Genomic DNA, 22558 nt, shown 5'->3' with positions numbered 1-22558 from the left:
CTCTTTCTACTCTTGAATGTCCTCTCCTGCATTGGTGTCTCTGTCTTTTTCCTCTGTCTTCTGAGAGATCCTCTAACTTCATCTTCCAACACCTCCGTTGAGTTTTGTTGGGTTTTTTTAGTTTTTTTTTTCTTGGCTGTCAGGTCTTAGTTGCGGCACGCGGGATCTTCGTTGCGCCATGCAGGCTCTTAGTTGCAGCCCTCAGGCTTCTCTGTAGTTGTGACGCGCAGGCTCCAGAGTGCGTGGGCTCCGTAGTTTGCAGCACGTGGGCTCTAGTTGAGGCGCACAGGCTCATTAGTTATGGCACACGGGCTTAGCTGCCCCGTGGCATGTGGGATCTCAGTTCCCCGACCAGGGATAGAACTCGCGTCCCCTGCCTTGGAAGGCGGATTCTTTACCGCTGGACCAGCAGGGAGGTCCCTCCGTTGAGTTTTTAGTTTCTGCTCCCATATTTTCTCATATAAACAGGAGTTCGTAAATCACTGACTGCACCCTTCGGCCTAGGATGCAGCTCCTTTTCCTGGTGTGGACCTGCCTCTCCCGGCAGTGTTTCCTCACTTGCCCTGCTTTACATGACTCGGCCGCTGGCTTTCAAGCCCAAGACCTCCCATGCCCCACTCCCAGGGGGGCTGATCAGGCTGGGTCCGCGCACAGGGGGGCCGACCTCACGGTGCCCAGCAGGGAGCGCGGGGGCTGCAGGGGTGGGGAGGCCAGGATGCCAGCGTCTTCAGACTGCCCCCCTTCCTGCTGGCCTGGCCAAAAATCTAAAAATAAAGAAAATAAATGACACCACTGCCCTTTTGTTTCCACCTTCCTTGCAGGAATCTGATTTTCATCTTTACGACAGCCCAGAAAGGTCTAGACTGTCATCTTATGATAAAGAAACCAAATCTAAAAGGAATAAAATAATAACTTGCTAGTGACCAGCAACACAGGTCCCTCAGAACGGAAGGCCCTCGAATGTGCAGAAACCCTGTCTCTTGACCCCCCGACAGGTGCTGTTCCTCTGGGTGGCCCCAGCATGGGGTGGGGGGCAGCTCCTGCCCTTGGTCCTGACCCCCCTGCACGCATTTGGGCCAAACGATGGGAACCTGGGGGTGCAAAGCAGTCCCAGTGAGGGTGTTGGCTGTGCCGCTCGCCCCCAGGGACAGTTTACATGGCTTAGTCCAGCTTTTCTCAAGACCCGGTGCCCGTGCAGGGTCCCCTGATGGTCTCCCCGCCTCGGGAGCCCTTTGCCCCCTGCAGCACGGTGTCCATATCAGAAGTCAATAGTCCCATCACTTCCTGCTGCTCTGGGTCTGGGCAGTGGCCTGTGACAAAGTCCTGGCTTCGGGGCCAGTGCTGGGAGCGCCCTGATAGCAGGGGCTGCGGTGATCCGGCAGCCACGTGAATGGCAGACGTGGTTTATGACACCTTGGGACATTGCCCACACACTTTATCTGCACAAAAGACATCCTCAGAGAAAATTTTTCACACAAAGGTATAAAGGTCAGCGAGATGTAACGTTGCTCCTCTGCAGGAAATCTGTTCCCAGATTCCCCGAAGCCACGCCAGAGTGGGGCATCCTGCATCCTGGCCCCGGTGGACTTCAGTGATTGGATCACTGCAGTCAGCCTCCAAACCTCCAGCCAGCCAGCAGCTCCACTGAGGTCAAGACTTTTCTCACCCACCATGGCTCCCTGTGATGTAACTAACTTTACGTTCTTAAATCCTAGAACTTTGAAGAATGCCTTTCCTGGTTTGTTTAGCCTCCAGGGCCAGCAGCCTCCAGCTTCCTCCTTCTGTGAAAGCAGAGTCACCGAGCACATGCCATCCTGGGGCCCTTCTTACACCTCCCGCAGAGAAAGGGAGTTTGTGTGGTCCCCGCGCCGGGATCTGTGTGATTCTGCTTTGGAAACCTTACCTCCACCTGCCTTTGCTGTTTCGCTGCTGTGCCTGTCACAGCTCAAGTTCAATGGCTTCTTCTGTGCAGTCAGGTCTCAGTGACCTGATTAGCAGCTACCTGCAGCAGTCGCGCCCCGTGTGTCATCACCCTGACGCCGTCAGCGTGAACCATCTGCCTTGGCTCTGCCGTGGTGATCTGCTTGGGCCCAGCTCTCCTCTTCTGAGAGCCTGGCCCCAGACCCCACCCAGCTCACCCCGAAGTCCAGGCGCCCACTTCACCTCTGACCTGCCGCTTTTAGGCCCTTCCCGCACCCAAACTTACCTGCCCTGGACCCTCAGCTTCACTTGAAGACAGAGAAATAGAAATCATCTAATCTGAAGTAGTTCTCAAGTCTATAAATTGATACCTTTCATCAAATTGGGGCCGTTTTTGGTCATTACTTCTTCAGATTGTTTTCTACTCCATTGCCCTCTCCTCTCCTTCTAGGACTCCAATTTCTTCTGATATTGTCCCACAGGCCACGGAGGCGCTGTTTACTTTTTATCTTTCTTTGTTCTTCAGATTGGATCATTTCTACTGCCACCTCTATCTGCTGTTAAGCCTATCCACTGACTTTTTTATTTCGGTGATTGAATTCTTCAATTCTAGAATTCCAGCTTGGTTCTTTTAGATATCTTCTATTTCAAGGGCCAGCAGACCATGCCCATGGGCTGGCTACCAGTTTTTGTAAATAAAGTTTTATTGGAACACAGTGGTGTTCATCTGTTTATGTATGTTACGACTGTTTTGTGCTATAGTGGCAGAGCTGAGTAACTGAAAAACAGAATGTGTAGCCCACAAGCCTAATTTACTATGTGGCTCTTTTAGAAGAAAATTGCCAAATCCTGCTGTATTCCACTGCTGAGATTTACTGTTGTTAATTCATTACAAGCATATTCTCCTTTACATTCTCGAGCATGGTTATAATAGCGGTTTTTACGTCCTTGTCTGCTAATTCCAACATCTGGATCATCTTGAGGTCTCCACTGATTTATGGATCCCATTTTCCTGTTTCTTCATATGTCTAGTAATTTTGGTTTGTTTCCAGGACACTATGACTGATACATTGTAGAGACTCTGTATTCTGTTATGTTCCTCCGGAGAGCATTGATTTTTGTGGTGGGTGTTGTTGCCGCACTGTGGTTTTGCCAGGACTGGACCAAAACTCCAGATGTGTCTCCCTGTGGTGACAGCAGCTGAAACCTCTGAATTTTTAGCTTCTGCTGGCAGCTCAGGACCTGCCTCTCTTGTGTGTAATTCAAGGACCAGCCAGAGATTTCAAGAGTTCGTGCACAGAACTTGGGGTTTGGCCTCTCAGGCTCTTTCCTTTCTGGGATTTCCCCCCTCTCTTTTCAGCTCCTGTGGTTGCCCTGACCTCTAGCCTCTGATTTTTCAATCCAGTCAGACTGTAGGTTTCTATTTGAGTTTTAGCTGCTCTGCATGGCCCCAGCTGGGACCTGCCCTCTGAAAAAAAGCCATAAAAAAACAAGGAAAAGTGTAGAGCCCATCTGGTGTCTGCCTGCATTTACTCTCTCTTCATTGTTGTGTTTGTTGTGGGTATTTTTTCCAGAGCTCATGGTCATTACCCAGAGGACAGTTGGCTGGACAACTATGGACAGTGGGTCCATTGCTGGGACAATGGGAGCTACTCCACTGGTGCCCATCCATGAGCTGTGATTGTCATGAATTCTTCTCCCAAGTCTTTAAGTCAGAGCCAATCATGAAATCATAAGAGAGAAAAGCTTAAAATGTGTGCTTCCTCGTATGTGGAGCACTTAGGAGCGGGCTGACACAGAAGAAGGATGGAAAAGCCCCTTGGGGAGAAGGGCACCGTGGGTGGAGCGGGGCTGGCGCTGGGGCCAGGCCACTCACTCATGGCTTCACTTGACAGCGCTTGTTAATTATTATCATTAATGTATATAATTATATGTGACATCACCAGTCACACCTGCTGTGTGGTTGCTGCCTGCCCTGCAGGGGATGGCATCTGGGTGGATGTCTCTGAGCACAGGACGGGGGTCCTCGGGCCAGTGCCTGCCCTGGGAGGGGCTTCGGGGACTCCACGGCGTGACTGTAGAGAGTGCTGGAGAGTCAGCGCTGGGAACTGCGTGTGTGTCTGTGTCCCTGTGTGTCTCTGTGTCCCTGTGTCCCTGTGTCTTGTGTCCCTGTGTGTGTCACTGCGTGGGTGAGTCTGTGTGTCTTTGCCCCGAGTGTGTGACATTTCAGGTCCCACCCGGACCGCTCGTCCCCCCGAGCGGGGGGCTCCCCTGTGCGTCCCAGTGACTTCCCGTCCTTCTGCTGGAAGCGTCTCACCGTTCATCTGGTTACTTTGAAGCAGAGCTGGACTTACCGAGGCTCGTATGTGTTAAAGTAAAACCAAGAGATTTACTGCGCCGCTGCATCGCGTGGACTCAGCTGAATCCGGCCGAGCAGTCCCTGGGGGCGGTGGCCACAGAGGGCCTGACCCTGGGCCCCGGGCTCCCGGCCGCGTTCTGAGGGGCGTGAGGGCCATTGGCAGCGACCTTCCGGTGCCCGCCCTGCCCAGGGCCCCCTCCAGAATGGCGGGCTGGTCGCAGGGCCTCCGGACCTTTACCGTCCGTCCGAGGGTTTGTAATTAGAAGTAAACACACGTGTCTCTGCTCTTACCGTCCTGCAGCCGTGCTTAATTAGCTGTGACTCCCCAGGCCTTGGCGATCAGAGACCCGTGGGCTCGCAAGTCCCTGTTGGGAGGCCTGGCGGGCGGGCAGCTCCGGCCCGGCCTCATGCGGCTCCACGGGGCCCTGCCGACGCGGCGCCCCTGCATTTGTGCTCCACAGAGACTGTGTCCTGTCTCCTGCGGTCGTTGGCGCTCTGCGGGGTCCCGGGTGTGTGTCACGTGCTCTCCCTGCATCGGCACCCGTAACACTTGTGGGGTCCCAGTCGCCCGCGAAGCTGCTGCCCGTGGGTCTCGGCCTGGCTCTGGCCCCGCGGCGGACGTGCACTTGGGCCCCGCGTGGGCCCTTTACACATAGGGCGCGGGAGTCCCTCGAGGCCTCAGGCGGCCTCCACCCTCCCAGCCTAAGGGTCGGCTTCCCAGCAAATGCGGGCCCCATGGGGAGGGCTGCCCCCGCCACTCGCTTCCCAGGGGCGCGGCCCCAGGACACAGGCCCTCGATGTCCGTGGCCCAGGCTCTGGGTTGGCCGGACGTGGAGGCCCCGGAGCTGCAGGGCCCAAGGAACCGAGGTGGCTGCTCTGAACTGCTTCGCGGGCCCTTCTGTCTTTGGAGGCAAAGGAGGCGAAGGTTGGGAGGGACATCAGGACCCGCGCTGCCGTTGGGGTCTCTTGGCGAGCAGGCCCCCGGCAGGTGTCCCCAGCAGGGGCCGGGGTGCCAAGGGGTGGCGGCGATGAGCCCCTCCACTGTCCTCACAGCTTCCCCAGAAGACCCGGCCGTCCGGGGCCGCGGATGCTGGAAGGAGGGGCCCAGCACGTGCTCTGGCCGCCGTCTCCACCCCGTCATCCCCGCCGTCTCGCAGAAGCTGCGACGTGCGTGACTGTCTGTCCTAACCATGCACAGTCCGCGGCCGAAGGAAGGGTCCGGCCCCCAGGGACCTGCCCCACCGGGAGCGGCCTCCCTCCCGGCTGGCGGACAGCGTCCTCAGGCACACATGGGCGCCCAGGCACCTGGAGCTTGGCCCACCAACTCCTAAAACGCCCATTATGGGCTTAATGGCTGAGCCACTAACAGATTGCCATTTAAGATCAATCCAGTCTTCAGTTTAATTAGCTCATTACAATGCGGACTGCCGTCTGATGGTGGTCACGGGAGAGCCGCCCGCGGGCCTGACCGGGCCCAGCTGGCAGGACGGCTCGTGAAGAATTCCCATGAAGCAGAGACCCCGGAGCTCTGGGCGAGGACGGAGAATGGGGCCCCCTGCACACTGCTGTTCCCCCTCCCCCCAGACCAGAAAGACAGACCAGGAGCCAGGGGCCAACCTGATGCCAGCGACCTCGGACCACAGGGGAGGGGCAGCGCCGTCCGCCCCGATCGCTCGCTCGAGGGAAGGCGCGTGGACCCACACAGGCCGCAAGTGCGCGTCAGGCCGTTCCCCCCACACCTGAGAGGCAGAGGATGCGGACGGAGCTGCGTGACACGGGGCGGCAGGGACTGACGCGGAAGCGGGGGTGGGGAGCGAGGGAGGGAGGAACCCCCTGGAATAAAACGTCACCCAAGAAACAGAAGGAAAGTCTCCGTGGAGCTTTACATCACAGACAAGGGTCAGAATACAGATTCAGTAAGACAGGAGCTCAAATTGAGACAATAAAATGGTGCTGGAAATGTCAAGAGCATTTTCCCGGCTGAGAAAACTGGAAAAGAACTAACACGGGGAGAGCTGAGCAATAAGCTCGGGACAGCAGGAACCAGACGGAAGGCTTGGAGGCAAAGCACCGGCCGGACGAAAGGTCTGAGAGATTGTGGGTGGCAGGCAGGTGGAGGCAGCCGCTGACTCCCTCCTCCCGGCACGCTCGCTGGACCCCACGGGCCTCCGCAGTCTGCCTGGAACCGACTGCGAGCAGTGAGCGCGCGGCACACACGTAGTTAGCGCGATGCCCTCGAGGAGCCGGCCCGGCTGCCGCGGGGATGGGGATGCCTCCTCGAAATGCAGGCTGAGCCAACGTCCCCGTATCAGAGGAAGGAGGAGAATCAGCGCTAAGATACACCCTTGCTACGAGGATGCTCTCAAAGACAAAACATCTTCTGACAACCAGACAGAAAAAGCAAGCAAACTGGCGACCACATGGGAAGAGTAAAGTAAAAACCGGGCTGGTCCGGCCCGTCCCCCGGGTCTGCGGGAGGCTAGGGGCGCAGCCGGGCAGATACCCGCAGACGTGAGAAGGTGGTGCCGACCTCTGGCCCCCAAGGGAGACGGGTGCTGAGACTGTCTGGGCGAGGGCCTTGCGGCGGAGGGAACGGTGGGGTCCTGACACCCACAGGGGCTGGAGGGGCCCCGCTCACTCGCGGGGTTTCGGGAGCCTTTCTCTCCGGAGTTGGGCAGGTCCTTCCGTTTCAGGACTATTTTTAAATATTTTCTCTGTGAAATTCAAGTAAAGTTAAATTGAACATCAAACCTTCAGTAGAAAACATAGGAGAAAGGAGGGCTTTTTAAAGCATAACACAAAACTCAGAAGCCATGGAGCAGAAGACCAACAGATTTACGTAAACAGGAGACATCTGCACGTAGCAAAACATGAACAAGAAGCTAAGTGACCACACCTTTGAAAGTGAAGATAACACCTGCGCCGGTGCGTGACGAGCTGCCCGTCGGTAAGAAAAGTCTGATAACCCAGTGACGCGGCAGCAGGTCCACAGAAAAGGAAGAAATATCTCCCAAATGGGAAGAGACGCTCAAACCTCACTCAGGATAAGGAAGTCAGCTTAAGATGCCGTCTCCCACCTGCCTGGGATGAGGGACAGGTGACCACCGCCCCCAGACCCCCCGTGGGCAGGTGAGACGGGCATCTGTGCAGGACACAGGTGAGCGCTCAGTAGGCCCCGCCGTGCACAGAGGTGTGTGTCCCACAGCGCCAGACACAGAGGTCGGAACGGCACGCCCGTCCGTCCACGCTGTGTGTGTATATATTTCTTTCTCAATGGGTAAAAAGTTCAAGTCACATTTTCTCTGGGTTTTCAGGGCTTCCTTCCAAGCAAGAGCATCTGGTGTGAAGTCAGCCTGTGTGTCATCCACCCGTTTTCCAAATTAATAAGATGTTCTGGTAACCGGCTGCTGTAGAGGAATGTGGCGGGGGGTTGGGACTCCGAGTTCCCCAGGGGCCGAGTTTTGTTGCTGTTGTTAAGGGCCACCTGGTTCCTCGGCACCTTCCTGCCCCGCTGGCCCCGCGGTTGTCAGAGGAGATTGAGGTCCGAGGTCCACTGGGAATGTCTAATCTGGGGAGACGTTCGGCTAAAGACTGAGCACGAGCCCCAGGACCGGAAGCCAGCCCTGGGCCGCCCCCCTCTGCCACCCTGGCAGGGGGTTCGCTAGGGGTCAGCGGGCACCGCGGGGGTGAAGGAGCAGTTGAGGGGCCGTCCCAGACGCGACCTCCGCTGGAGCCTGGCCGGGCCAGGAGGATAGCAGGAGACACCCGTTTCGTGGGGAGCAGCAGCTCTGGTGAACGGGGTGGGGTCCCGGGGGAGGCCCTCCGTGCAGTTTGCTCGGGGCTCGCTGGGAGTTTGGGGGGCAGGAGCGGACGCCTCACAACTGCCCAGCAGGCAGGGGACTCGGGACGCGCCTGCGGCTCTGGGCGGCTTTTCCAAACTCGGCTCCCGGCCGCCGAGCCCATCGGGAAGGAGAAGAGAGGACGAGCCCGCCGTCTGTGGACTTCAGGGAACCCCGGGGAGGTGCAGAGGAGGGGCGAGAGCCGCAGGCCTTTCTATACCAGCACAGCTCCCGAGCGGCGTCAGAGCCCAGTGCGGACTCCTGGGCCCAGGGCCTGCTGATCCTGGTGTCCGGGGGGGGGGGGGGGGGCCTGGGGCCTGCAGCGGTTCTTGCGCTGCCCTGTGCGCTTGGCCGTCGGGGCCAGGAGCCACGGGGCGGAGGGGGCGTGGGCACGGCCTCCCAGGTCTCCTCCCAAAGCCTAGGGTGGCCCCGACCGACCGTCACTCAGCCCGGGGTGCAGGAGTGTACCGTCAAGGGAAGACGCGTCTCTCCGGGTCCTTGCTGGGTGGCCGGGGGGGAGCAGATGCCGCCAGAATGGGGCTCTGGGGCGCCGGCCCGTCTTCCCCACGTCAGGGCCCCTCCGACGACGCTGGGCTCAGAGAGCCCCTCCTGGGGGCCGCGAGCCTGCCAAACCCCGATGCCCCGCGCTCACGGGCAGGGCAGGGCTGGAGGACTTCCAGGGAGCTGGGGCTCATGCTCGGGCATGGCCTCCCTTGCCGTACCCGCGGCGGCCACCGAGGCCTGGTAACTGTGTCACGTGGAAACGTTGAGGCATCAGCCTCCCGGCCTTTGAGTCCCCCCACGAAGGCGGGACCCCTCTGCTGGCTCCTGGGCACCTCTACTTGGGGAAGCAGCGGCCCTCACCTCCCACCTGCCACGTGTGGAAACTTTCAGAGGAAGAAGCTCGCTCCCAAATCAAAATGTGCAGCTGGTGCCGGGGCGCCAGCAGGTCCTCGGGTCCTGGAGGCAGTGCCCGTTCTCCCTCCACCGGCTGAAACCTGACCCTCCCTGGGCCACAGAGCAGGGCCCGCACCTGTCATGCTGCATCTCAACCAGACGCGGAGAGGACCGTCCCGGGGGACGAGGCGCAGTGACACGGGCCCTCCTTCCTCAGGGAGCCCCCTTGAGAGCCAGCATCTAACCCCCAGATGTGCCCTGGCTACCAGCGAGGACACAGGCCAGGGACAGGGTGCAGGGCTCCTGGATCAGAACCCGCGGGACCCGGCCCAAGAAGTCTTCCCTGAGACAGCTGGGACGGGTCAGCCTCTCCCACTGGACGCCCCGCCCCTGCTGCCCTGGGGTCCTTGCATCTCAGGAGACAGCTCTCCTTAGAATACAGAAGAAGAGCTCCCCATAACCAGAGCTTGCGTGAGTGAGGCGAGAGCTACCTCAGACTGCTCGAGCTGGAGAGCCACCTCTTCTGTCAACATTCCAGCTATTTTGAAATCAGACGTAACACAGGATTCTTATCACATTTTCCCTGAGTCTTAAAATAGAACAAAGGAGAAATGGCCCCAACTGTTGGAGTGCACGCCTCCCTCGAGGTCCTGGCAGGGTTGACAGGTGAGGGGGCCGTCGCTGGGGAGGCCTCTGCGCCCCTCTGTCCCCCGAGCGCATGACTGCGGCGGTGGGGCTGACTGCTGCTGGGGGGCCCTGAGACCCTGGCCTTACAAGGCTCTCATCCTGGGCACTCTGACCCCAGGAAAGCCAGGTAGAGGGGACGGCCGGCATGGGGTTCCTCCACGGAAGATCAAAACACAGCTAGGCTTCAAGCAGGGTGAGGGTCCCAGTCACCAGGTACGGCACGAGGGATGATGTCGGAGGGGGTCAGTGGGGCCTGGGGGCCTGCAGGCCCTGCACTCTGCCCACCAATCCGGGCCTCCGTCCCCAAGCCACCGTGCAGCCTCTCTGGCCTAACACAGGGGGCTCCCTGTGGAGGGGGGCCATTCTCTGAGCAGGAGGCAGGGGCACATCTGAGGAGGGTGTCCTTGGGGCCAGGGCGACTGGCAGGGCCTCCTCTGCGGCCACAGACCCGGACGTCGGGCCTTGTTTCCCGAGCTCATGTCTGTCCTGTGGTGCCAGGCAAGACCCCCCATTGCCCCCCCGTGGGGTCCCGGCCCCCCTGACCCCTCCCCTACCCCGCAGGCTTCCACCTGTCCCACAAGGTCACCAGCGTCGTCCCCGAGAGCGCACTGCTCATCGTGCTGGGCCTGGTGGCCAGACCCCCCATTGCCCCCCCGTGGGGTCCCGGCCCCCCTGACCCCTCCCTACCCCGCAGGCTTCCACGTGTCCCACAAGGTCACCAGCGTCGTCCCCGAGAGCGCACTGCTCATCGTGCTGGGCCTGGTGCTGGGCGGCATCGTCCTGGCGGCCGACCACATCGCCTCCTTCTCACTCACGCCCACGGTCTTCTTCTTCTACCTGCTGCCACCCATCGTGCTGGACGCCGGCTACTTCATGCCCAACCGCCTCTTCTTCGGCAACCTGGGCACCATCCTGCTGTACGCCGTCATCGGCACCGTGTGGAACGCGGCCACCACTGGCCTGTCCCTCTACGGCGTCTTCCGCAGCGGCCTGATGGGTGAGTGGGCACTGCCCCCCGACCGGGGGGCTCATGGAGGGTCCTGGGGGGTCCTCAGGGCGGGCTCCAGGCAGCCTCGTTTAAGAAAGCCCAGGACGAAGAACACAGACCTTAGGGGGAACGGTGAGCTTAGGGGTCATCAAGAGATGTCACCGGTGGCCGCGTGCCCCTCCTGGCTTGTAAGTCGTCAGTAGCCAGCCCACGCCCGGCCCCAGGCCGAAACACGTGTCCCGCTTGGGAGTAAAGTCTGGTCCGACCAGGTCAGGCAGTGGGTGGCGCAGTGGGAACAACCCAGCTGCTGTCCCGCCCCCTTGGCGGGGAGATGGGGTCCAGCCTCAGTCCCCCCATCTCCAAGAGGCCAGGGAAAGAGGAGGAGGCCCCTGTGGCAGAGGCTGGCATCCCAGTCCCACGATCGTGGAGCCCAGGTAAACCTGAACCTGAGCAGAAGGTTTGGGTGTCATTTCTACGCAAACCGGCAGGGAAGAGCCGCGCCAGCTTCTCCTCTGTCACCGTGGCGTCTGCGTCTCCTGCTCCCCCACCCCCGCTGGTGCTTCCTGCCGGCTGGTTACTAACCTCGGCCCTGGCATACCTCAGAGGTGCACCCCACCCACCTGGGAGCTGGCCATTATCCACCGGGGAAACCGGAGCAGGTGGGGCCTGGGCTCAGCTGAGGCCTCGCACAGATGTGCCCGATTGCACAGCCCTAAATGCAGCCCGTCCCGGCGTGGCTACGGCCGCCCCTATTCGCCTCCGGGCTCTGCAGTTTGAGCTCCTGGCATCGGGGACCACTGGAGGTGGGTGTCGGCACCCCGGGCGCCAGTCCACACTCAGCCTTGGCCTCAGACACTTCCACCAGCTGAACCAGACCCAGGGCCAGGCCCTCTGACTGAAGGAAGGGCACCCCCGAGCCCCACGGTGGGGCTCACGACCTACCTTGAAGTCGCAGTGACAAGACTATTAAGAAACAGGGGCCGAAGGTCCCCCGTGGGGAGGAGTCACCTCGGGACTCTGTCCTCACCCCGTGGGGAGCACGCGCTTCCGCGAGCCCTCGCTGCCGTCCGGCATCACCCCCAGGCCCGGCCGGGAAGCCCACGAAGGCTGGCGTGAGGCCGCACGCGCCCGGCCAGGCCTCCCAGGCGCCTGAGCCGCAGGGGCCGTGTGGGTGCGATTAGACTGCTTTCATCGGCAGCGCCTTAGGCAGTTGGGACAATCTAAGGCCATCGGGCCACCTCCAGCTCCCGGGCCCAAGGGTAGGTCTTGGGGTTTGGAACGGGCATTCCTGCTCCTCGAGGGCGCACAGCTGTCTGAGGCCTGTGCTCAGCCCTTGTGACACAGCTGGTCAAGGCCGGGTGTCAGCCAAGGTCATGGAGCAGAGCAGCGCCCAGGGGACACCCAGAGCCGGGGCCCTGCCGCCTGGAGAGCAGCGGTGGGTCTCTGCTGAGCGGCGGCCGGGCTCCAGGCTCGGAGGTGTGGCCCAAGGCCAGGGTGCGCCTCCGAGGAAGGGTCACCTGGGGGGCGTCTGGGCACAGCGGCCCAGCGCCCAGAAGCTCTGGGCCATAGACAGGCCCTGCAGGTGGGCAAGGCCGTGGCAGAAATGAGGTACTGGAACACACAGCCTGGCGGCCCTGAGCCCACAGTGCGGTCCCGGGACCTTCCTGGCAGGGCTGGTGGGTGGTGGACTGACCCGCCAGGGAGGAGGGCAGGCTGCCCCCCCCCCCACCGGGCTCTCCTGCCTGGGACGCTGCCCCCCCCCACCAGGGCTCTCCTGCCTGTGAGGCTGGCCCGCCCCCAGGGCTCTCCTGCCTGGGAGGCTGCCCCCCCACCCCGGCTCTCCTGCCTGGGAGGCTGTCCCCCGGGCTCCCCCCAACGGCCCATCGTCTTCCAGGAGACCTGAACATCGGGCTGCTGGACTTCCTCCTGTTCGGCAGTCTGATCGCCGCCGTGGACCCAGTGGCTGTCCTGGCCGTGTTTGAGGAGGTGCACGTCAACGAGGTGCTGTTCATCATCGTGTTCGGGGAGTCGCTGCTCAACGACGCCGTCACCGTGGTGAGCGCAAGCGGGAGGAAGGCGCCTGCCTCTCGGGGCCTCTGCGCGCGCCCCGCCAGCGCCTCTGCCGCGCTGTCCTGCTCCAGGGCCTCCTAACTCAGAATGACCGGCGGCTTTAGTCAGATTGTCTGGTTCTTAGAGCCCACTTCACACCTTCGCAGTTAGCGACTTTGCTGCTGAAATCCCACGAGCACTGTTCCCAGCTTTGGGTCCCGGCTGGGGCCCCCATTCCTGATTGTGGAATCGGTGGACGATCACAGTCTCACGGGGACCACGGAGGGGAATCACCTGCGCTGCTGGGAGCCCGCGACCCTGGCGGCCGGCAGGGGCCCACGTCAGCTCCGTGCGGGGTGGACAGAGGTGCAGGAAACGGGAGGCGGCTGTGACTGGACGTCGGCGTCCTCCGCGACACCGGGCCGCGGGCTGCGGGGCAGTGAGGTCCCGGGCGGGGGCAGCGCAGAGCCGCCTGCCTTCCCCGCATCGGCGGCGGAGCGTCTGAGCGCCAGCCCGCCGGCACCTGGCCCGCGGGTTCGCAGACGCGGCAGACGTGCGGTCTCCTCTTTGCTCTTAAAGCCCCGTGCTTTCGTGTCTCGTAGAAGCGGGAACCTCTGCCCGAGCCAGGGGGCTCTTCACCTGACCCCTCTGTGAGGTTCATCTCCCCAGGACCCCCATTCCCGTAAAGAAGCGGGGCGGCTGTGGTCTGGTCCCGTGGCCTTCGCGGCTGCGCCACGCCCCCCAGTCCCTGTGCGTCGGCACTGCGTGGGTTTCCTTCTGGGAGCACAGCTTTGCAACCCGCCCCTTGAGGGCCCTCTCCCCCGCTGGAGAGCACAGACTTGGGAGCACAGGGACAGGTTTCTTCCCTAGGGCCCTGCAGCCCACCCCGGGCTGCCCCTTGGGCCCCTGCCCCAGACGTGGAGCCCCCGCATCATTTAGGAGCTCAGAGAGCACGGCAGCGCCCACTCCCGAGGCCTAGGATGAGGTGTTGGGTGTTCATCTCAACGTCCTGGCGGGATAAGGTTTAAATGTCAAGAGGCAAAGATGCCCCGGGTGCCACCCCACAGTCAGGGCCCAACATCGCAACAAAGTCGCTGACGATGAAACTCTGGGTTTGTCCTGGGAAATGAAGTCGAGGATTGTCACCTTGGGCTGGCTTCGTGGTCGCCCTGCTTAGCCGACGGTGGGAAAGGCCAGGTTTTCTCTGAAGGTTCTCGCTCCTTCCAGGCTGCTCTCCTGCCCCCAGACCCCACACTGCTGCCGGGACGATTTCCTCCTGGGGGTTTTCGGTTTCCGTCCACACGGCTGCCACAGTCTTCTGACTCAGCTCAAGTCCCACAGGGCCTGGGGCCCGAGGCAGGGCTGATGGTGTCCCGTCCGCCTCTGTCCCCCCAGGTCCTGTACAACGTGTTCGAATCTTTCGTGACGCTGGGTGGTGACAAGGTGACTGGCGTGGACTGCGCGAAAGGAATAGGTGGGTGACTGGCGGGGCCATGCATCAGGGGAGAGCTGGGGCCGGTCTCTTCTCCAGAACATGGGCCCCTCAGGGCGGTGTCTGTGACGGCCTGGGACCCACAGCCCGGGGAGGAAACGGCGTTTCCACTTCCAAGTCTCGGCCACAGGTCCCTCCCTCCCCCACGTGTTTCACTGGCATGGTTTGATCAGGCCCAGGCACCCTGGCCGGCAAGGGTCATCGCCCCGTCAGGCCCAACAGGAGGCCGTGGATCCCGTATCCTGGGGGTCCCGGGCATTTCTCTGGGCAGGGACAGTGACAGCGGGCTGTCCCTGGGGGCCCAGGACCCAGTCCTTGCTGCCAATGCTCTGCACAAGGGCTCCTGGTCGCAGTGCTGCCTCCACGGGGGGCAGCCGGGCCTCCCTCGGGCGCAGGGCCGTCCCCTCCCCAGCTGTCCCTGTGGAGGTTGGAGCCGACGCCCAGCCTGTCTCTGTCCTCCGAGAGAATCAGCCTCTTGTTCGCTGAGCTGCCGCTGCCTCGGGGGGTCAGCGGGAGACCTCAACAAGGAGCGGTCCGGAGGCCGGCGGCCAGCTCGCCTACGCCGCGGCCACAAAGGGCCATTCAGGGGCCAGCGGCAGCGTCCTTGCCCTTGCAGTGTCCTTCTTCGTGGTGAGCCTGGGGGGCACGCTGGTGGGGGTCGTCTTCGCCTTCCTGCTCTCGCTGGTGACGCGCTTCACCAAGCACGTGCGCATCATCGAGCCCGGCTTCGTGTTCGTCCTCTCCTACCTGTCCTACCTCACGTCAGAGATGCTGTCCCTGTCGGCCATCCTGGCGTGAGTCCTCGCTTGCTGGTGGGCCACAGCCTCGGGGTCCCGGGCCCTGGGGGGCGGGGTGACCGCCCCCACGCGCCAGGCGGACCCGCCCAGGGGAGGAGTGGCCCATCCCCCGCCTGCTCTGCTTGGCCCACTTCCCCACGCTGAGTGGGAGCTCACTGTGGGCGCCAAGAATTTGATCTATTTCGTCCTTCCAGTAAGGAGTTGTTTTCACAGAACTGTCAGGGGCTGCCTCACCTGCTCTGAGCAGAGAAAGGGCCCACACGCAGCCCCTCCCGGCGGCTCTGAGTCTCAGAGCTGGCCCACTTTGGGGTGGGGACAGAAAATGAGGCAGCCCACTCCCCCGCAGCGCAGGGCCCAGGCCTCCAGAGGCCGTAAGCAGCGTCGGGGCGCGGGGGCCCACACGCCCAGTGCAGGGCACCGAGTCCTCAGGAGGAGCCCTGTGCTCACGAAGAGGAGGGCTGACCTGTGGGGCGGACGTTTACCTGGGCCGCAGAGGCCCTGAGGTGCCGCCTGCCCGGAGACGGGCCCTTAGCCCCACGGGGGTCCGGTGGGAGCTGAGCCTCGGCCCGAGACCTCACGGTGGGCCGGCCCGTCCCGCAGCATCACCTTCTGCGGCATCTGCTGTCAGAAGTACGTGAAAGCCAACATCTCGGAGCAGTCCGCCACCACGGTGCGCTACGCCATGAAGATGCTGGCCAGCGGGGCCGAGACCATCATCTTCATGTTCCTGGGCATCTCGGCCGTGGACCCTCTCATCTGGAAGTGGAACACAGCTTTCGTGCTGCTCACACTGGTCTTCATCTCTGTGTACCGGGCCATTGGTGAGGGGGCGGGGGGCATGGGGGGCACTGGAGGGAAGATGGGGATGACGGGGGCATGGGGACCACGGGGATGGTGGCAGGATGAGGGGACACAGTCGGCCAATGGCAGGGATTGGTTGCAGGGAGTCTGTGGAGCCCCGGACATGCTTTTGCCCCCGGCCCCCAGCCCCCCAGCCCCATGAGTGGCAGGTTCAAGAGACCCTGGGGAGCCTCAGGCTGGCCTGGCCACTGGCCCTCCTCAGTGAAGGGGCAGGCCTCCTCACGACCTTGTAGCCTCACAACAGAAATAGGACAACCTAGAGGTCAGAGTGGAAGGTTCCAGCACCCCACGTGGCTTCCCACTGACTCACTCTGGTGTGGCCACTCGGGGACAGCATCAGTCACCATGGCACGTGAGAGGCAGGACCCTTGCTGCCCGCACCCAGCTCAGGTCCCTGGTCCCTGGTGTGCGGCGCTGACCCAGGGCCAGGGAGGGGAGGAGACAAGAGGCGGTCCAGGTGGCCCCCACGCGCTCTGCCCACAGTCACTGAACTGCGGGCTCCAGGGAGCAGATGCTCTGCGGGCAGGTGGCATCTGGTCCTGGAGCTGCTGGGCAGTTCCACCCGTGGTCACAGTGAGGCCTGAGAACTTCCAGAGCTGCTGGGAGCAGAGCTGCGGGGTGTGCGGAGGTTGGCTGGTGGCCCAGAGGGCAGGGGCCTGGGTCCAAAGTGGACAAAGGGACTTGCGGGGAGGGGGCTGCAGGGTGGAGTTTCCTGGTCCCACGTGCAGAATGCGGCTGCAAGGAGGGCCTCGGCAGGGATGGAAGGGCTGCGTCCCCCTCCCAGAAGTGCTGAGCGCACGCTGGACCCTGCAGGTGTCGTCCTGCAGACCTGGGTTCTGAACCGGTACCGGATGGTGCAGCTGGAGATCATAGACCAGGTGGTCATGTCCTACGGCGGCCTCCGCGGGGCCGTGGCTTATGCCCTGGTGGTCCTTCTGGACGAGAACAAGGTCAAGGAGAAGAACCTGTTCGTCAGCACCACCATCATCGTCATCTTTTTCACTGTCATCTTCCAGGTACTGTGCCCTCCCCTCCCATAGTGGGCGGGACCCACTCTCACAGGCTCCAGGCCCAGCTGGGTTTGATAATTTTAGTAACTAGGAGAAGTTTTGTAGGTTTCCACGTGGCCCCACTGGGGATGCAGCGCAACTTGCCCTAAAAACGTCCTTCCTCGGTCCTTGCTGGTTAACGAAACCCCAGTTAGTATTTCATTGACCAGACATGCCCGGGGAAGGGCCCCACTTCGCCTTGCTTTTGGCTAATCTAAGGAGCCGGCCAGGGGCCTCCAAGGGTGTCCGGTGACCCGCAGGTGGCAGGGGCTCCTTCCCGCCGGGAGGTGGGCACGGACCACCCGGAGCCTGGCTAAGGGGCGGCTCCTTCCTGCCCATGCGGGTGTGTGTGGGTGCTGGCTTGGTGGGCCACAGTGGGGCCTGCCCCAGCCTCAGGGTCCGGGTGCCCTGTCTTCTAGGGCCTGACCATCAAGCCCCTGGTGCAGTGGCTGAAGGTGAAGAGAAGTGAACAGCGAGACCCCAAGCTCAACGAGAAGCTGCATGGCCGGGTAGGGGGAGCGGGGAGAGGAGAGGAGAGGAGGGAGGGGGAGGGGGGAGGGACGGGTCTGTCCAGGTGATGCTGACCCACTTGCCTTTCCTCCCAAAGGCTTTTGACCACATCCTCTCAGCCATCGAGGACATATCAGGGCAAATTGGACACAATTATCTCAGAGATAAGTAAGTGGCTGGAGTGGCCCTGACCCAACTGCAACAGGAAAATTCAGAGGCACGTGTGTCTCGGCTGTTAACTGATGACTGCGGGACCCCCAGGCTATAGAAGGAATCTCTGGCATCACCACAACCCTAACCCCACAAAGCCCTAGTGACCTAAGAATACTGCCCTCAAAGGCGCCAGAAGCCACTTGCCCACTTGTCTGGGTCCCCCCTCCCCCTCCTGCCCCTTCGGCCGCTGGAGCTCCCTCCTCCCCCAAAGCCCACTGCTCCTCCTAGAATCCCTCTCCTTCTTTTCCTGGGAACCCCCTTCCCTCCTTTAGATCCCCTCCTCCCCCTGGGCACCCCTGTCCCCCCATGTCCACTGTGCCCATTCAAGTCTGGCCCAGCCACCTCCTTTTCTGACCCAAATAACCCAAATATTCTATTTGTGTTGGAGTTAAAGCCTCCTTCTGAGCAGGCTAGTTCTCTAAGTGTGAGAGCTCAGGGGGCTTCTCCCAGCCTACCACTGGTGCAGGTAAAATGCACCCCGGGCACTGTAGCCAGAGCCCCGGCCCCGCCCCTGCCGGCCCACCCCGCCCTCCACCCATCTTCCTGGAGGGTTAGGCAGTCACGGGAAAACTGCTTGCAACGTGGCATTAGAGGAGAAGGTGTAATCCCACTTTTACGCACAGCACGCTAATGACCACGCTGCCGTGACAGGAAGGTAGGAGCGACGCACACGACGGGGAGGCAGGGGTCAGGTGGCAGCACGGAGGCGTTTGCGTCCTTTCTTTCAAAGCTCGCCTGTGTGGTTGTCACAGGAAATGGAAATCAAGGTGTCCCGCCCCAGCAGCCAAACACGGTCCATCCCGAGTCCGGATGGTGGGAGGGGGCCCCTGCTCCCCACAAACGCCACCAGCGCCCCTCTGTCCTGGGGCCTCACCCAGGCCCTGCCGAGCGCTGACAGCTATTGGTTTGGCCCCCCAGGTGGTCCAATTTTGATAGGAAGTTCCTCAGCAAAATCCTTATGAGAAGGTCAGCCCAGAAATCACGAGACCGGATCCTGAATGTTTTCCACGAGCTCAACCTGAAGGACGCCATCAGCTACGTGGCTGAGGTACCAGACGTCTCGTCTGCTCGTTTTGTTGGAGTCGGGGTTGACGCAAGACAGACACACGTGTGGACAGCTGCTGGGGTCCTGCACCCCGAGGTCCCGGGGTGGGGCTGGGGCAGCTGGCGGGCGACGCACGGCCTTCTCGAGGCCTTAGCCGCGAGCTCACCTGAGCTCCCAGGTCCTCAGGCACTCCCGAGGATGGCTCATGTCACAGCCCCCAGTCTGTGGCACTGGTGGGTCTGAGATCGCAAACCCCAATGTGCACAAGCTCCAGGCTCCAGCAGGGGCGAGGCCAGGGGATGGAAGCTACTGGAAGGACTGTCATCTGCACCTCCGACCCTGGCTGAGAACGTGCAGCGCACGAATCCCGCCCCTGTGACTGCGACGCCTCCGAGGCCTCGCAGCCTGAACGGGGCTGGGAAGGTGGGAGGGAGGTGTTCTCCTGGGGGTGTCCCCCTCTGCTGGCCGCACCCTCTCTCCCGGGGACCCTCCGCGGCCCCCAGTCCCCAGGAGGTAACACAGGCTCCCAGCAGGGCGCCAGCCTCCCCTCCACCCGCTGCTGCAACGTCAGTGCCTGTGACCCAGGCCTGTGGGCGCCTCCCTGCTCAGACCAGACGGGGTGGCATGTCCCCCCGGGCTGTGCCTGTGAGCGGCGGCCTCTGGCAGGCCCGCCCGCAGCATCCGCTCTGCCGTGGCGGGGTGGCCCCCGCCCGGCCACCCTTCCCGGCTCCACCCCCCTCTCCTAGAGCACCCCAGCACACGGCGCCGCACCCCGCTCGGCAGTGTGACTACTGTTGCCCCAGGGCTCTGCTCCGTGTGGTTTTAATCTGATTCTGGAGGCCTGAGGATTCCCTTCTGGGGTAAACGAGGGCAGCTGGTCTGGAGCCCCCAGTGGGGACAGGGCCACCTTCCCAATCCCGGGGGGATTCGTAGTGTCTTCCCGACACTCCCCGAGGTGCACCAAGGCGCCGTGTCCTTCGCACGATCGTCTGCGAGCCGTCCAGCTCCAGCACGGTCCCCACCATGGCTTCCAGGGCCTCGGCTCTCCCGTGGCTGCAAGGTGCCTGGGGGCCAGCGCACAGCACCTCGCGGCAGCTGGGGCCCTCTGGCCGCACCCGGCTCTCTGCAGCCAGGCCGTGGGTGCTGATGAGGCCGCCACCTCCTGCAGGGAGAGCGCCGCGGGTCCCTGGCCTTCATCCGCTCCCCCAGCACGGACAACATGGTCAACGTGGACTTCAGCACCCCGCGCCCCTCGACCGTGGAGGCCTCCATCTCCTACCTGCTGTACGTGCCCCAGGGCTGCCACGGGCCAGGCTCTCCCCGGGCCCCCCGACCAAGCCGCAGGCACCAGCAGTGGGCACGCTGGGGCTCCTGGCACGGAGCGGAGGGAGCGTGGGAAGGGGGCCAGGGCCCCCGCACCAGATTCCCCCGTAGTGTCAGTCGGTGCTGGTGGTGGCACCGGGCGGCAGATTTAAGGCCGGAGGCCTCACTGGGAGTGCCCCCTCCCCCGCCACGAAAGACAGGGCCACCGGTCCTGGATTTCAGGCCTCCAGCCTCTGCTCCGCCGGGGTGCTTGACTGGGGCTTGCGGCCAGCTCAGGGCTATTCTGGACATCACCCGCCGGCAGCCATGTGCCGGAGAGAAGGTCGGGGCTTTGGAGGGGCGGGTGCACTGCTAGGAGGCCGAGAAGCCCTTGGGGGGACGGCCCCCAGGGTGCGTCGCAGCGTGCACTCACCGAGGCCCCGCACAGGAGGGAGAACGCCAGCGCGGTGCGCCTGGACATGCAGTCCCTGGAGCAGAGGCGACAGAGCATCCGCGACACGGAGGACATGACCACTCACCACACGCTGCAGCAGTACCTGTACAAGCCCCGGCAGGAGGTGGGCATGCCCGGACCCCTCCCGCCAGAGCCTAGGGGCGGGGCAGCATTCTCCCTGCGCCCCCCACCCCCACCCCGCCCCAGACAAGGCGGGTCCTTGCTTGGCGCAAGACGGCTCCAGCAGGCCGGGAGGGGGCGGGGGAGGGTCGGGGCTCAGTCCCCGGGCTCACGTCCGGGGGCAGCCCTGGCCCTGCGGACACCACCAGCTGTGACTGTCCGGCCCCCCTTTCCCCCCAGTACAAACATCTCTACAGTCGACACGAGCTAACTGTGGACGAGGACGAGACGCAGGACAAGGAGATCTTCCGCCGGACCATGCGGAGACGCCTGGAGTCCTTCAAGTCGGCCAAGCTGGGCGTCAGCCCGCACAAGAAGGCCTCGAAGCTGCTCAAGAGGGAGCGCGTCCAGAAGCGGGTGAGGGCGCCATGCTTGGGCTAGCCTCACCGAGGTGGGTGCCCCGGCGGCAGGGCCGGGGGTCTCCCGGGGGGTGGACAGGCGGATCGGGCACGACCCAGAGCTGTGAGCAGTTTCCTTCCGTTTCTCAGAGAAACAGCAGCATTCCCAACGGGAAACTGCCGATGGTGAGCCCCCTGCACGATCTCACCATCAAGGAGAAAGGTACGGCTGGGCCGCAGCAGCAACGCTGGTCAGCGGGGACTCAGGAACGCGCGAGGGGCAGGCGGGTGCAGAGCGCTGTCCTTCCAGGGAGACCCTTCCCCTCGGCACGCAGGACCCTCCTGCACAGGCTGCTGCCCTGCTCTTCCCGCTGCAGCCGCTCTGGTGTGCAGTGCCATGGAGCTGGGCTCCGCATCCCCTTCCCCTGTGGCCACGTGGTCCCAGCCCCTCCCTTCCAGCTCGCCCCCGTCCTCAGAAAGGCCAAGTGTGGCTGGGGGGGGGGGGCAGCGGGAACCCCCGGTGTGGTTCTCTTTGCCCAGCCCCGTGCTGGTGCGACCCTGAGGGCACCGCCGTCCGTGAGCTGCCCAGAGGCTGCTGGGGGAGGCGGAGGCAACGACAGCACTCGGGCTCGGCAGGCCGGTCCGGAGCGCCGGTCAAGAGCGCGGGACGAGGTCGTCTGCGCCTCCAGCCTGTTCCCCTCATGCTGCCCCTTCCCTGCCACCAGATTTGGAACTTTCAGACCCTGAGGAAGCCCCCAGCTATGATGCCGAGGAGGTGAGCAGGGGGATCGAGTTCCTGGCGAACATCACGCAGGACGCAGCGACAGACTCCCCCTCAGGTGAGGGGACGGCCCTCTGCCACCCCAGAAACGATCACTGGCGGGAGGGCCGGGCAGTGGAGCGCTGGGTCCATGTGGCCGCACGGTTGTGGGCAGCAGGCCGAGGCCTCTGCTCTGAAATAAGGGAGAGCGAGAGCCGGTGGCCCCCAAAGGCCCGTGACCCTGACCTTCCAGGTGACCTTCCAGGTTGTGGCTGCCCGCCGGAAGAGCTGGTGTCTGACGCCAGGGCAGCTCCCTCCCTCTCTGCCCTTGGGTGTGCCTGGGGAGCTGATGAGCCGCTGCCCTTTCTCCTAGGAATTGACAACCCCGTGTTCTCCCCGGACGAGGACCCCGGCATCCTCTCTGCGGTGCCACCCTGGCTGTCTCCTGGGGAGACGGTGGTGCCCTCCCAGAGGGCCCGCGTGCAGATCCCCCACTCTCCCAGCAACTTCCACCGCCTGGCACCCTTCCGCCTCAGCGGCAAGTCCGTGGACTCCTTCCTGCTGGCCGACGGCCCCGAGGAGCAGCCCCACGCCCCGCCCAACTCCACACCCATGTAACTGGTCCCTCTAACCCCGCCTCTCTCCTCTACTCCTCTCGCAGCGCCCGCCTCCTCCCGCCTGGACCTGAGCTTCTGCACACTCTCTCCGGCAGCTGCCTGCCTCCTTCTAAGCCTGTTCTCACAAGCCTCTTGTTCCAGCGCACGTTTCTTAAAAGACCCATCTGACTTCCTGCTTCTCCAACCGAGCGGGGTGGGGGA

At 62.8% G+C, this 22558-nt stretch overlaps 1 protein-coding gene across 2 annotated transcripts in view; it reads left to right on the top strand.

Moving 5' to 3' along the window:
* SLC9A3 (solute carrier family 9 member A3) overlaps window positions 1-22358 on the top strand; it is a 36558-nt gene extending 14200 nt beyond the window's left edge. Inside the window, exons 2-16 of one of the 2 annotated variants that reach the window (XM_060145967.1) lie at window positions 10397-10699; window positions 12585-12745; window positions 14135-14213; window positions 14848-15025; window positions 15629-15849; window positions 16703-16905; window positions 17385-17447; window positions 17546-17616; window positions 18580-18709; window positions 19875-19990; window positions 20457-20586; window positions 20823-20999; window positions 21131-21203; window positions 21706-21819; window positions 22114-22358. In XM_060145967.1, the coding sequence (XP_060001950.1) occupies window positions 10397-10699; window positions 12585-12745; window positions 14135-14213; window positions 14848-15025; window positions 15629-15849; window positions 16703-16905; window positions 17385-17447; window positions 17546-17616; window positions 18580-18709; window positions 19875-19990; window positions 20457-20586; window positions 20823-20999; window positions 21131-21203; window positions 21706-21819; window positions 22114-22358 (2264 nt within the window). Of the gene's footprint in view, window positions 1-10396; window positions 10700-12584; window positions 12746-14134; window positions 14214-14847; window positions 15026-15628; window positions 15850-16702; window positions 16906-17357; window positions 17448-17545; window positions 17617-18579; window positions 18710-19874; window positions 19991-20456; window positions 20587-20822; window positions 21000-21130; window positions 21204-21705; window positions 21820-22113 lie in introns of both variants that reach the window. The other variant, XM_060145965.1, reaches the window with a different exon arrangement.
* Window positions 22359-22558: the final 200 nt, after the last annotated feature.

Source organism: Lagenorhynchus albirostris, chromosome 3, assembly GCF_949774975.1.
Source record: "Lagenorhynchus albirostris chromosome 3, mLagAlb1.1, whole genome shotgun sequence".
NCBI lineage: Eukaryota > Metazoa > Chordata > Mammalia > Artiodactyla > Delphinidae > Lagenorhynchus > Lagenorhynchus albirostris.
Note: the sequence above shows the minus strand (reverse complement) of the source record. Positions and strands in the feature narration are given on the sequence as shown.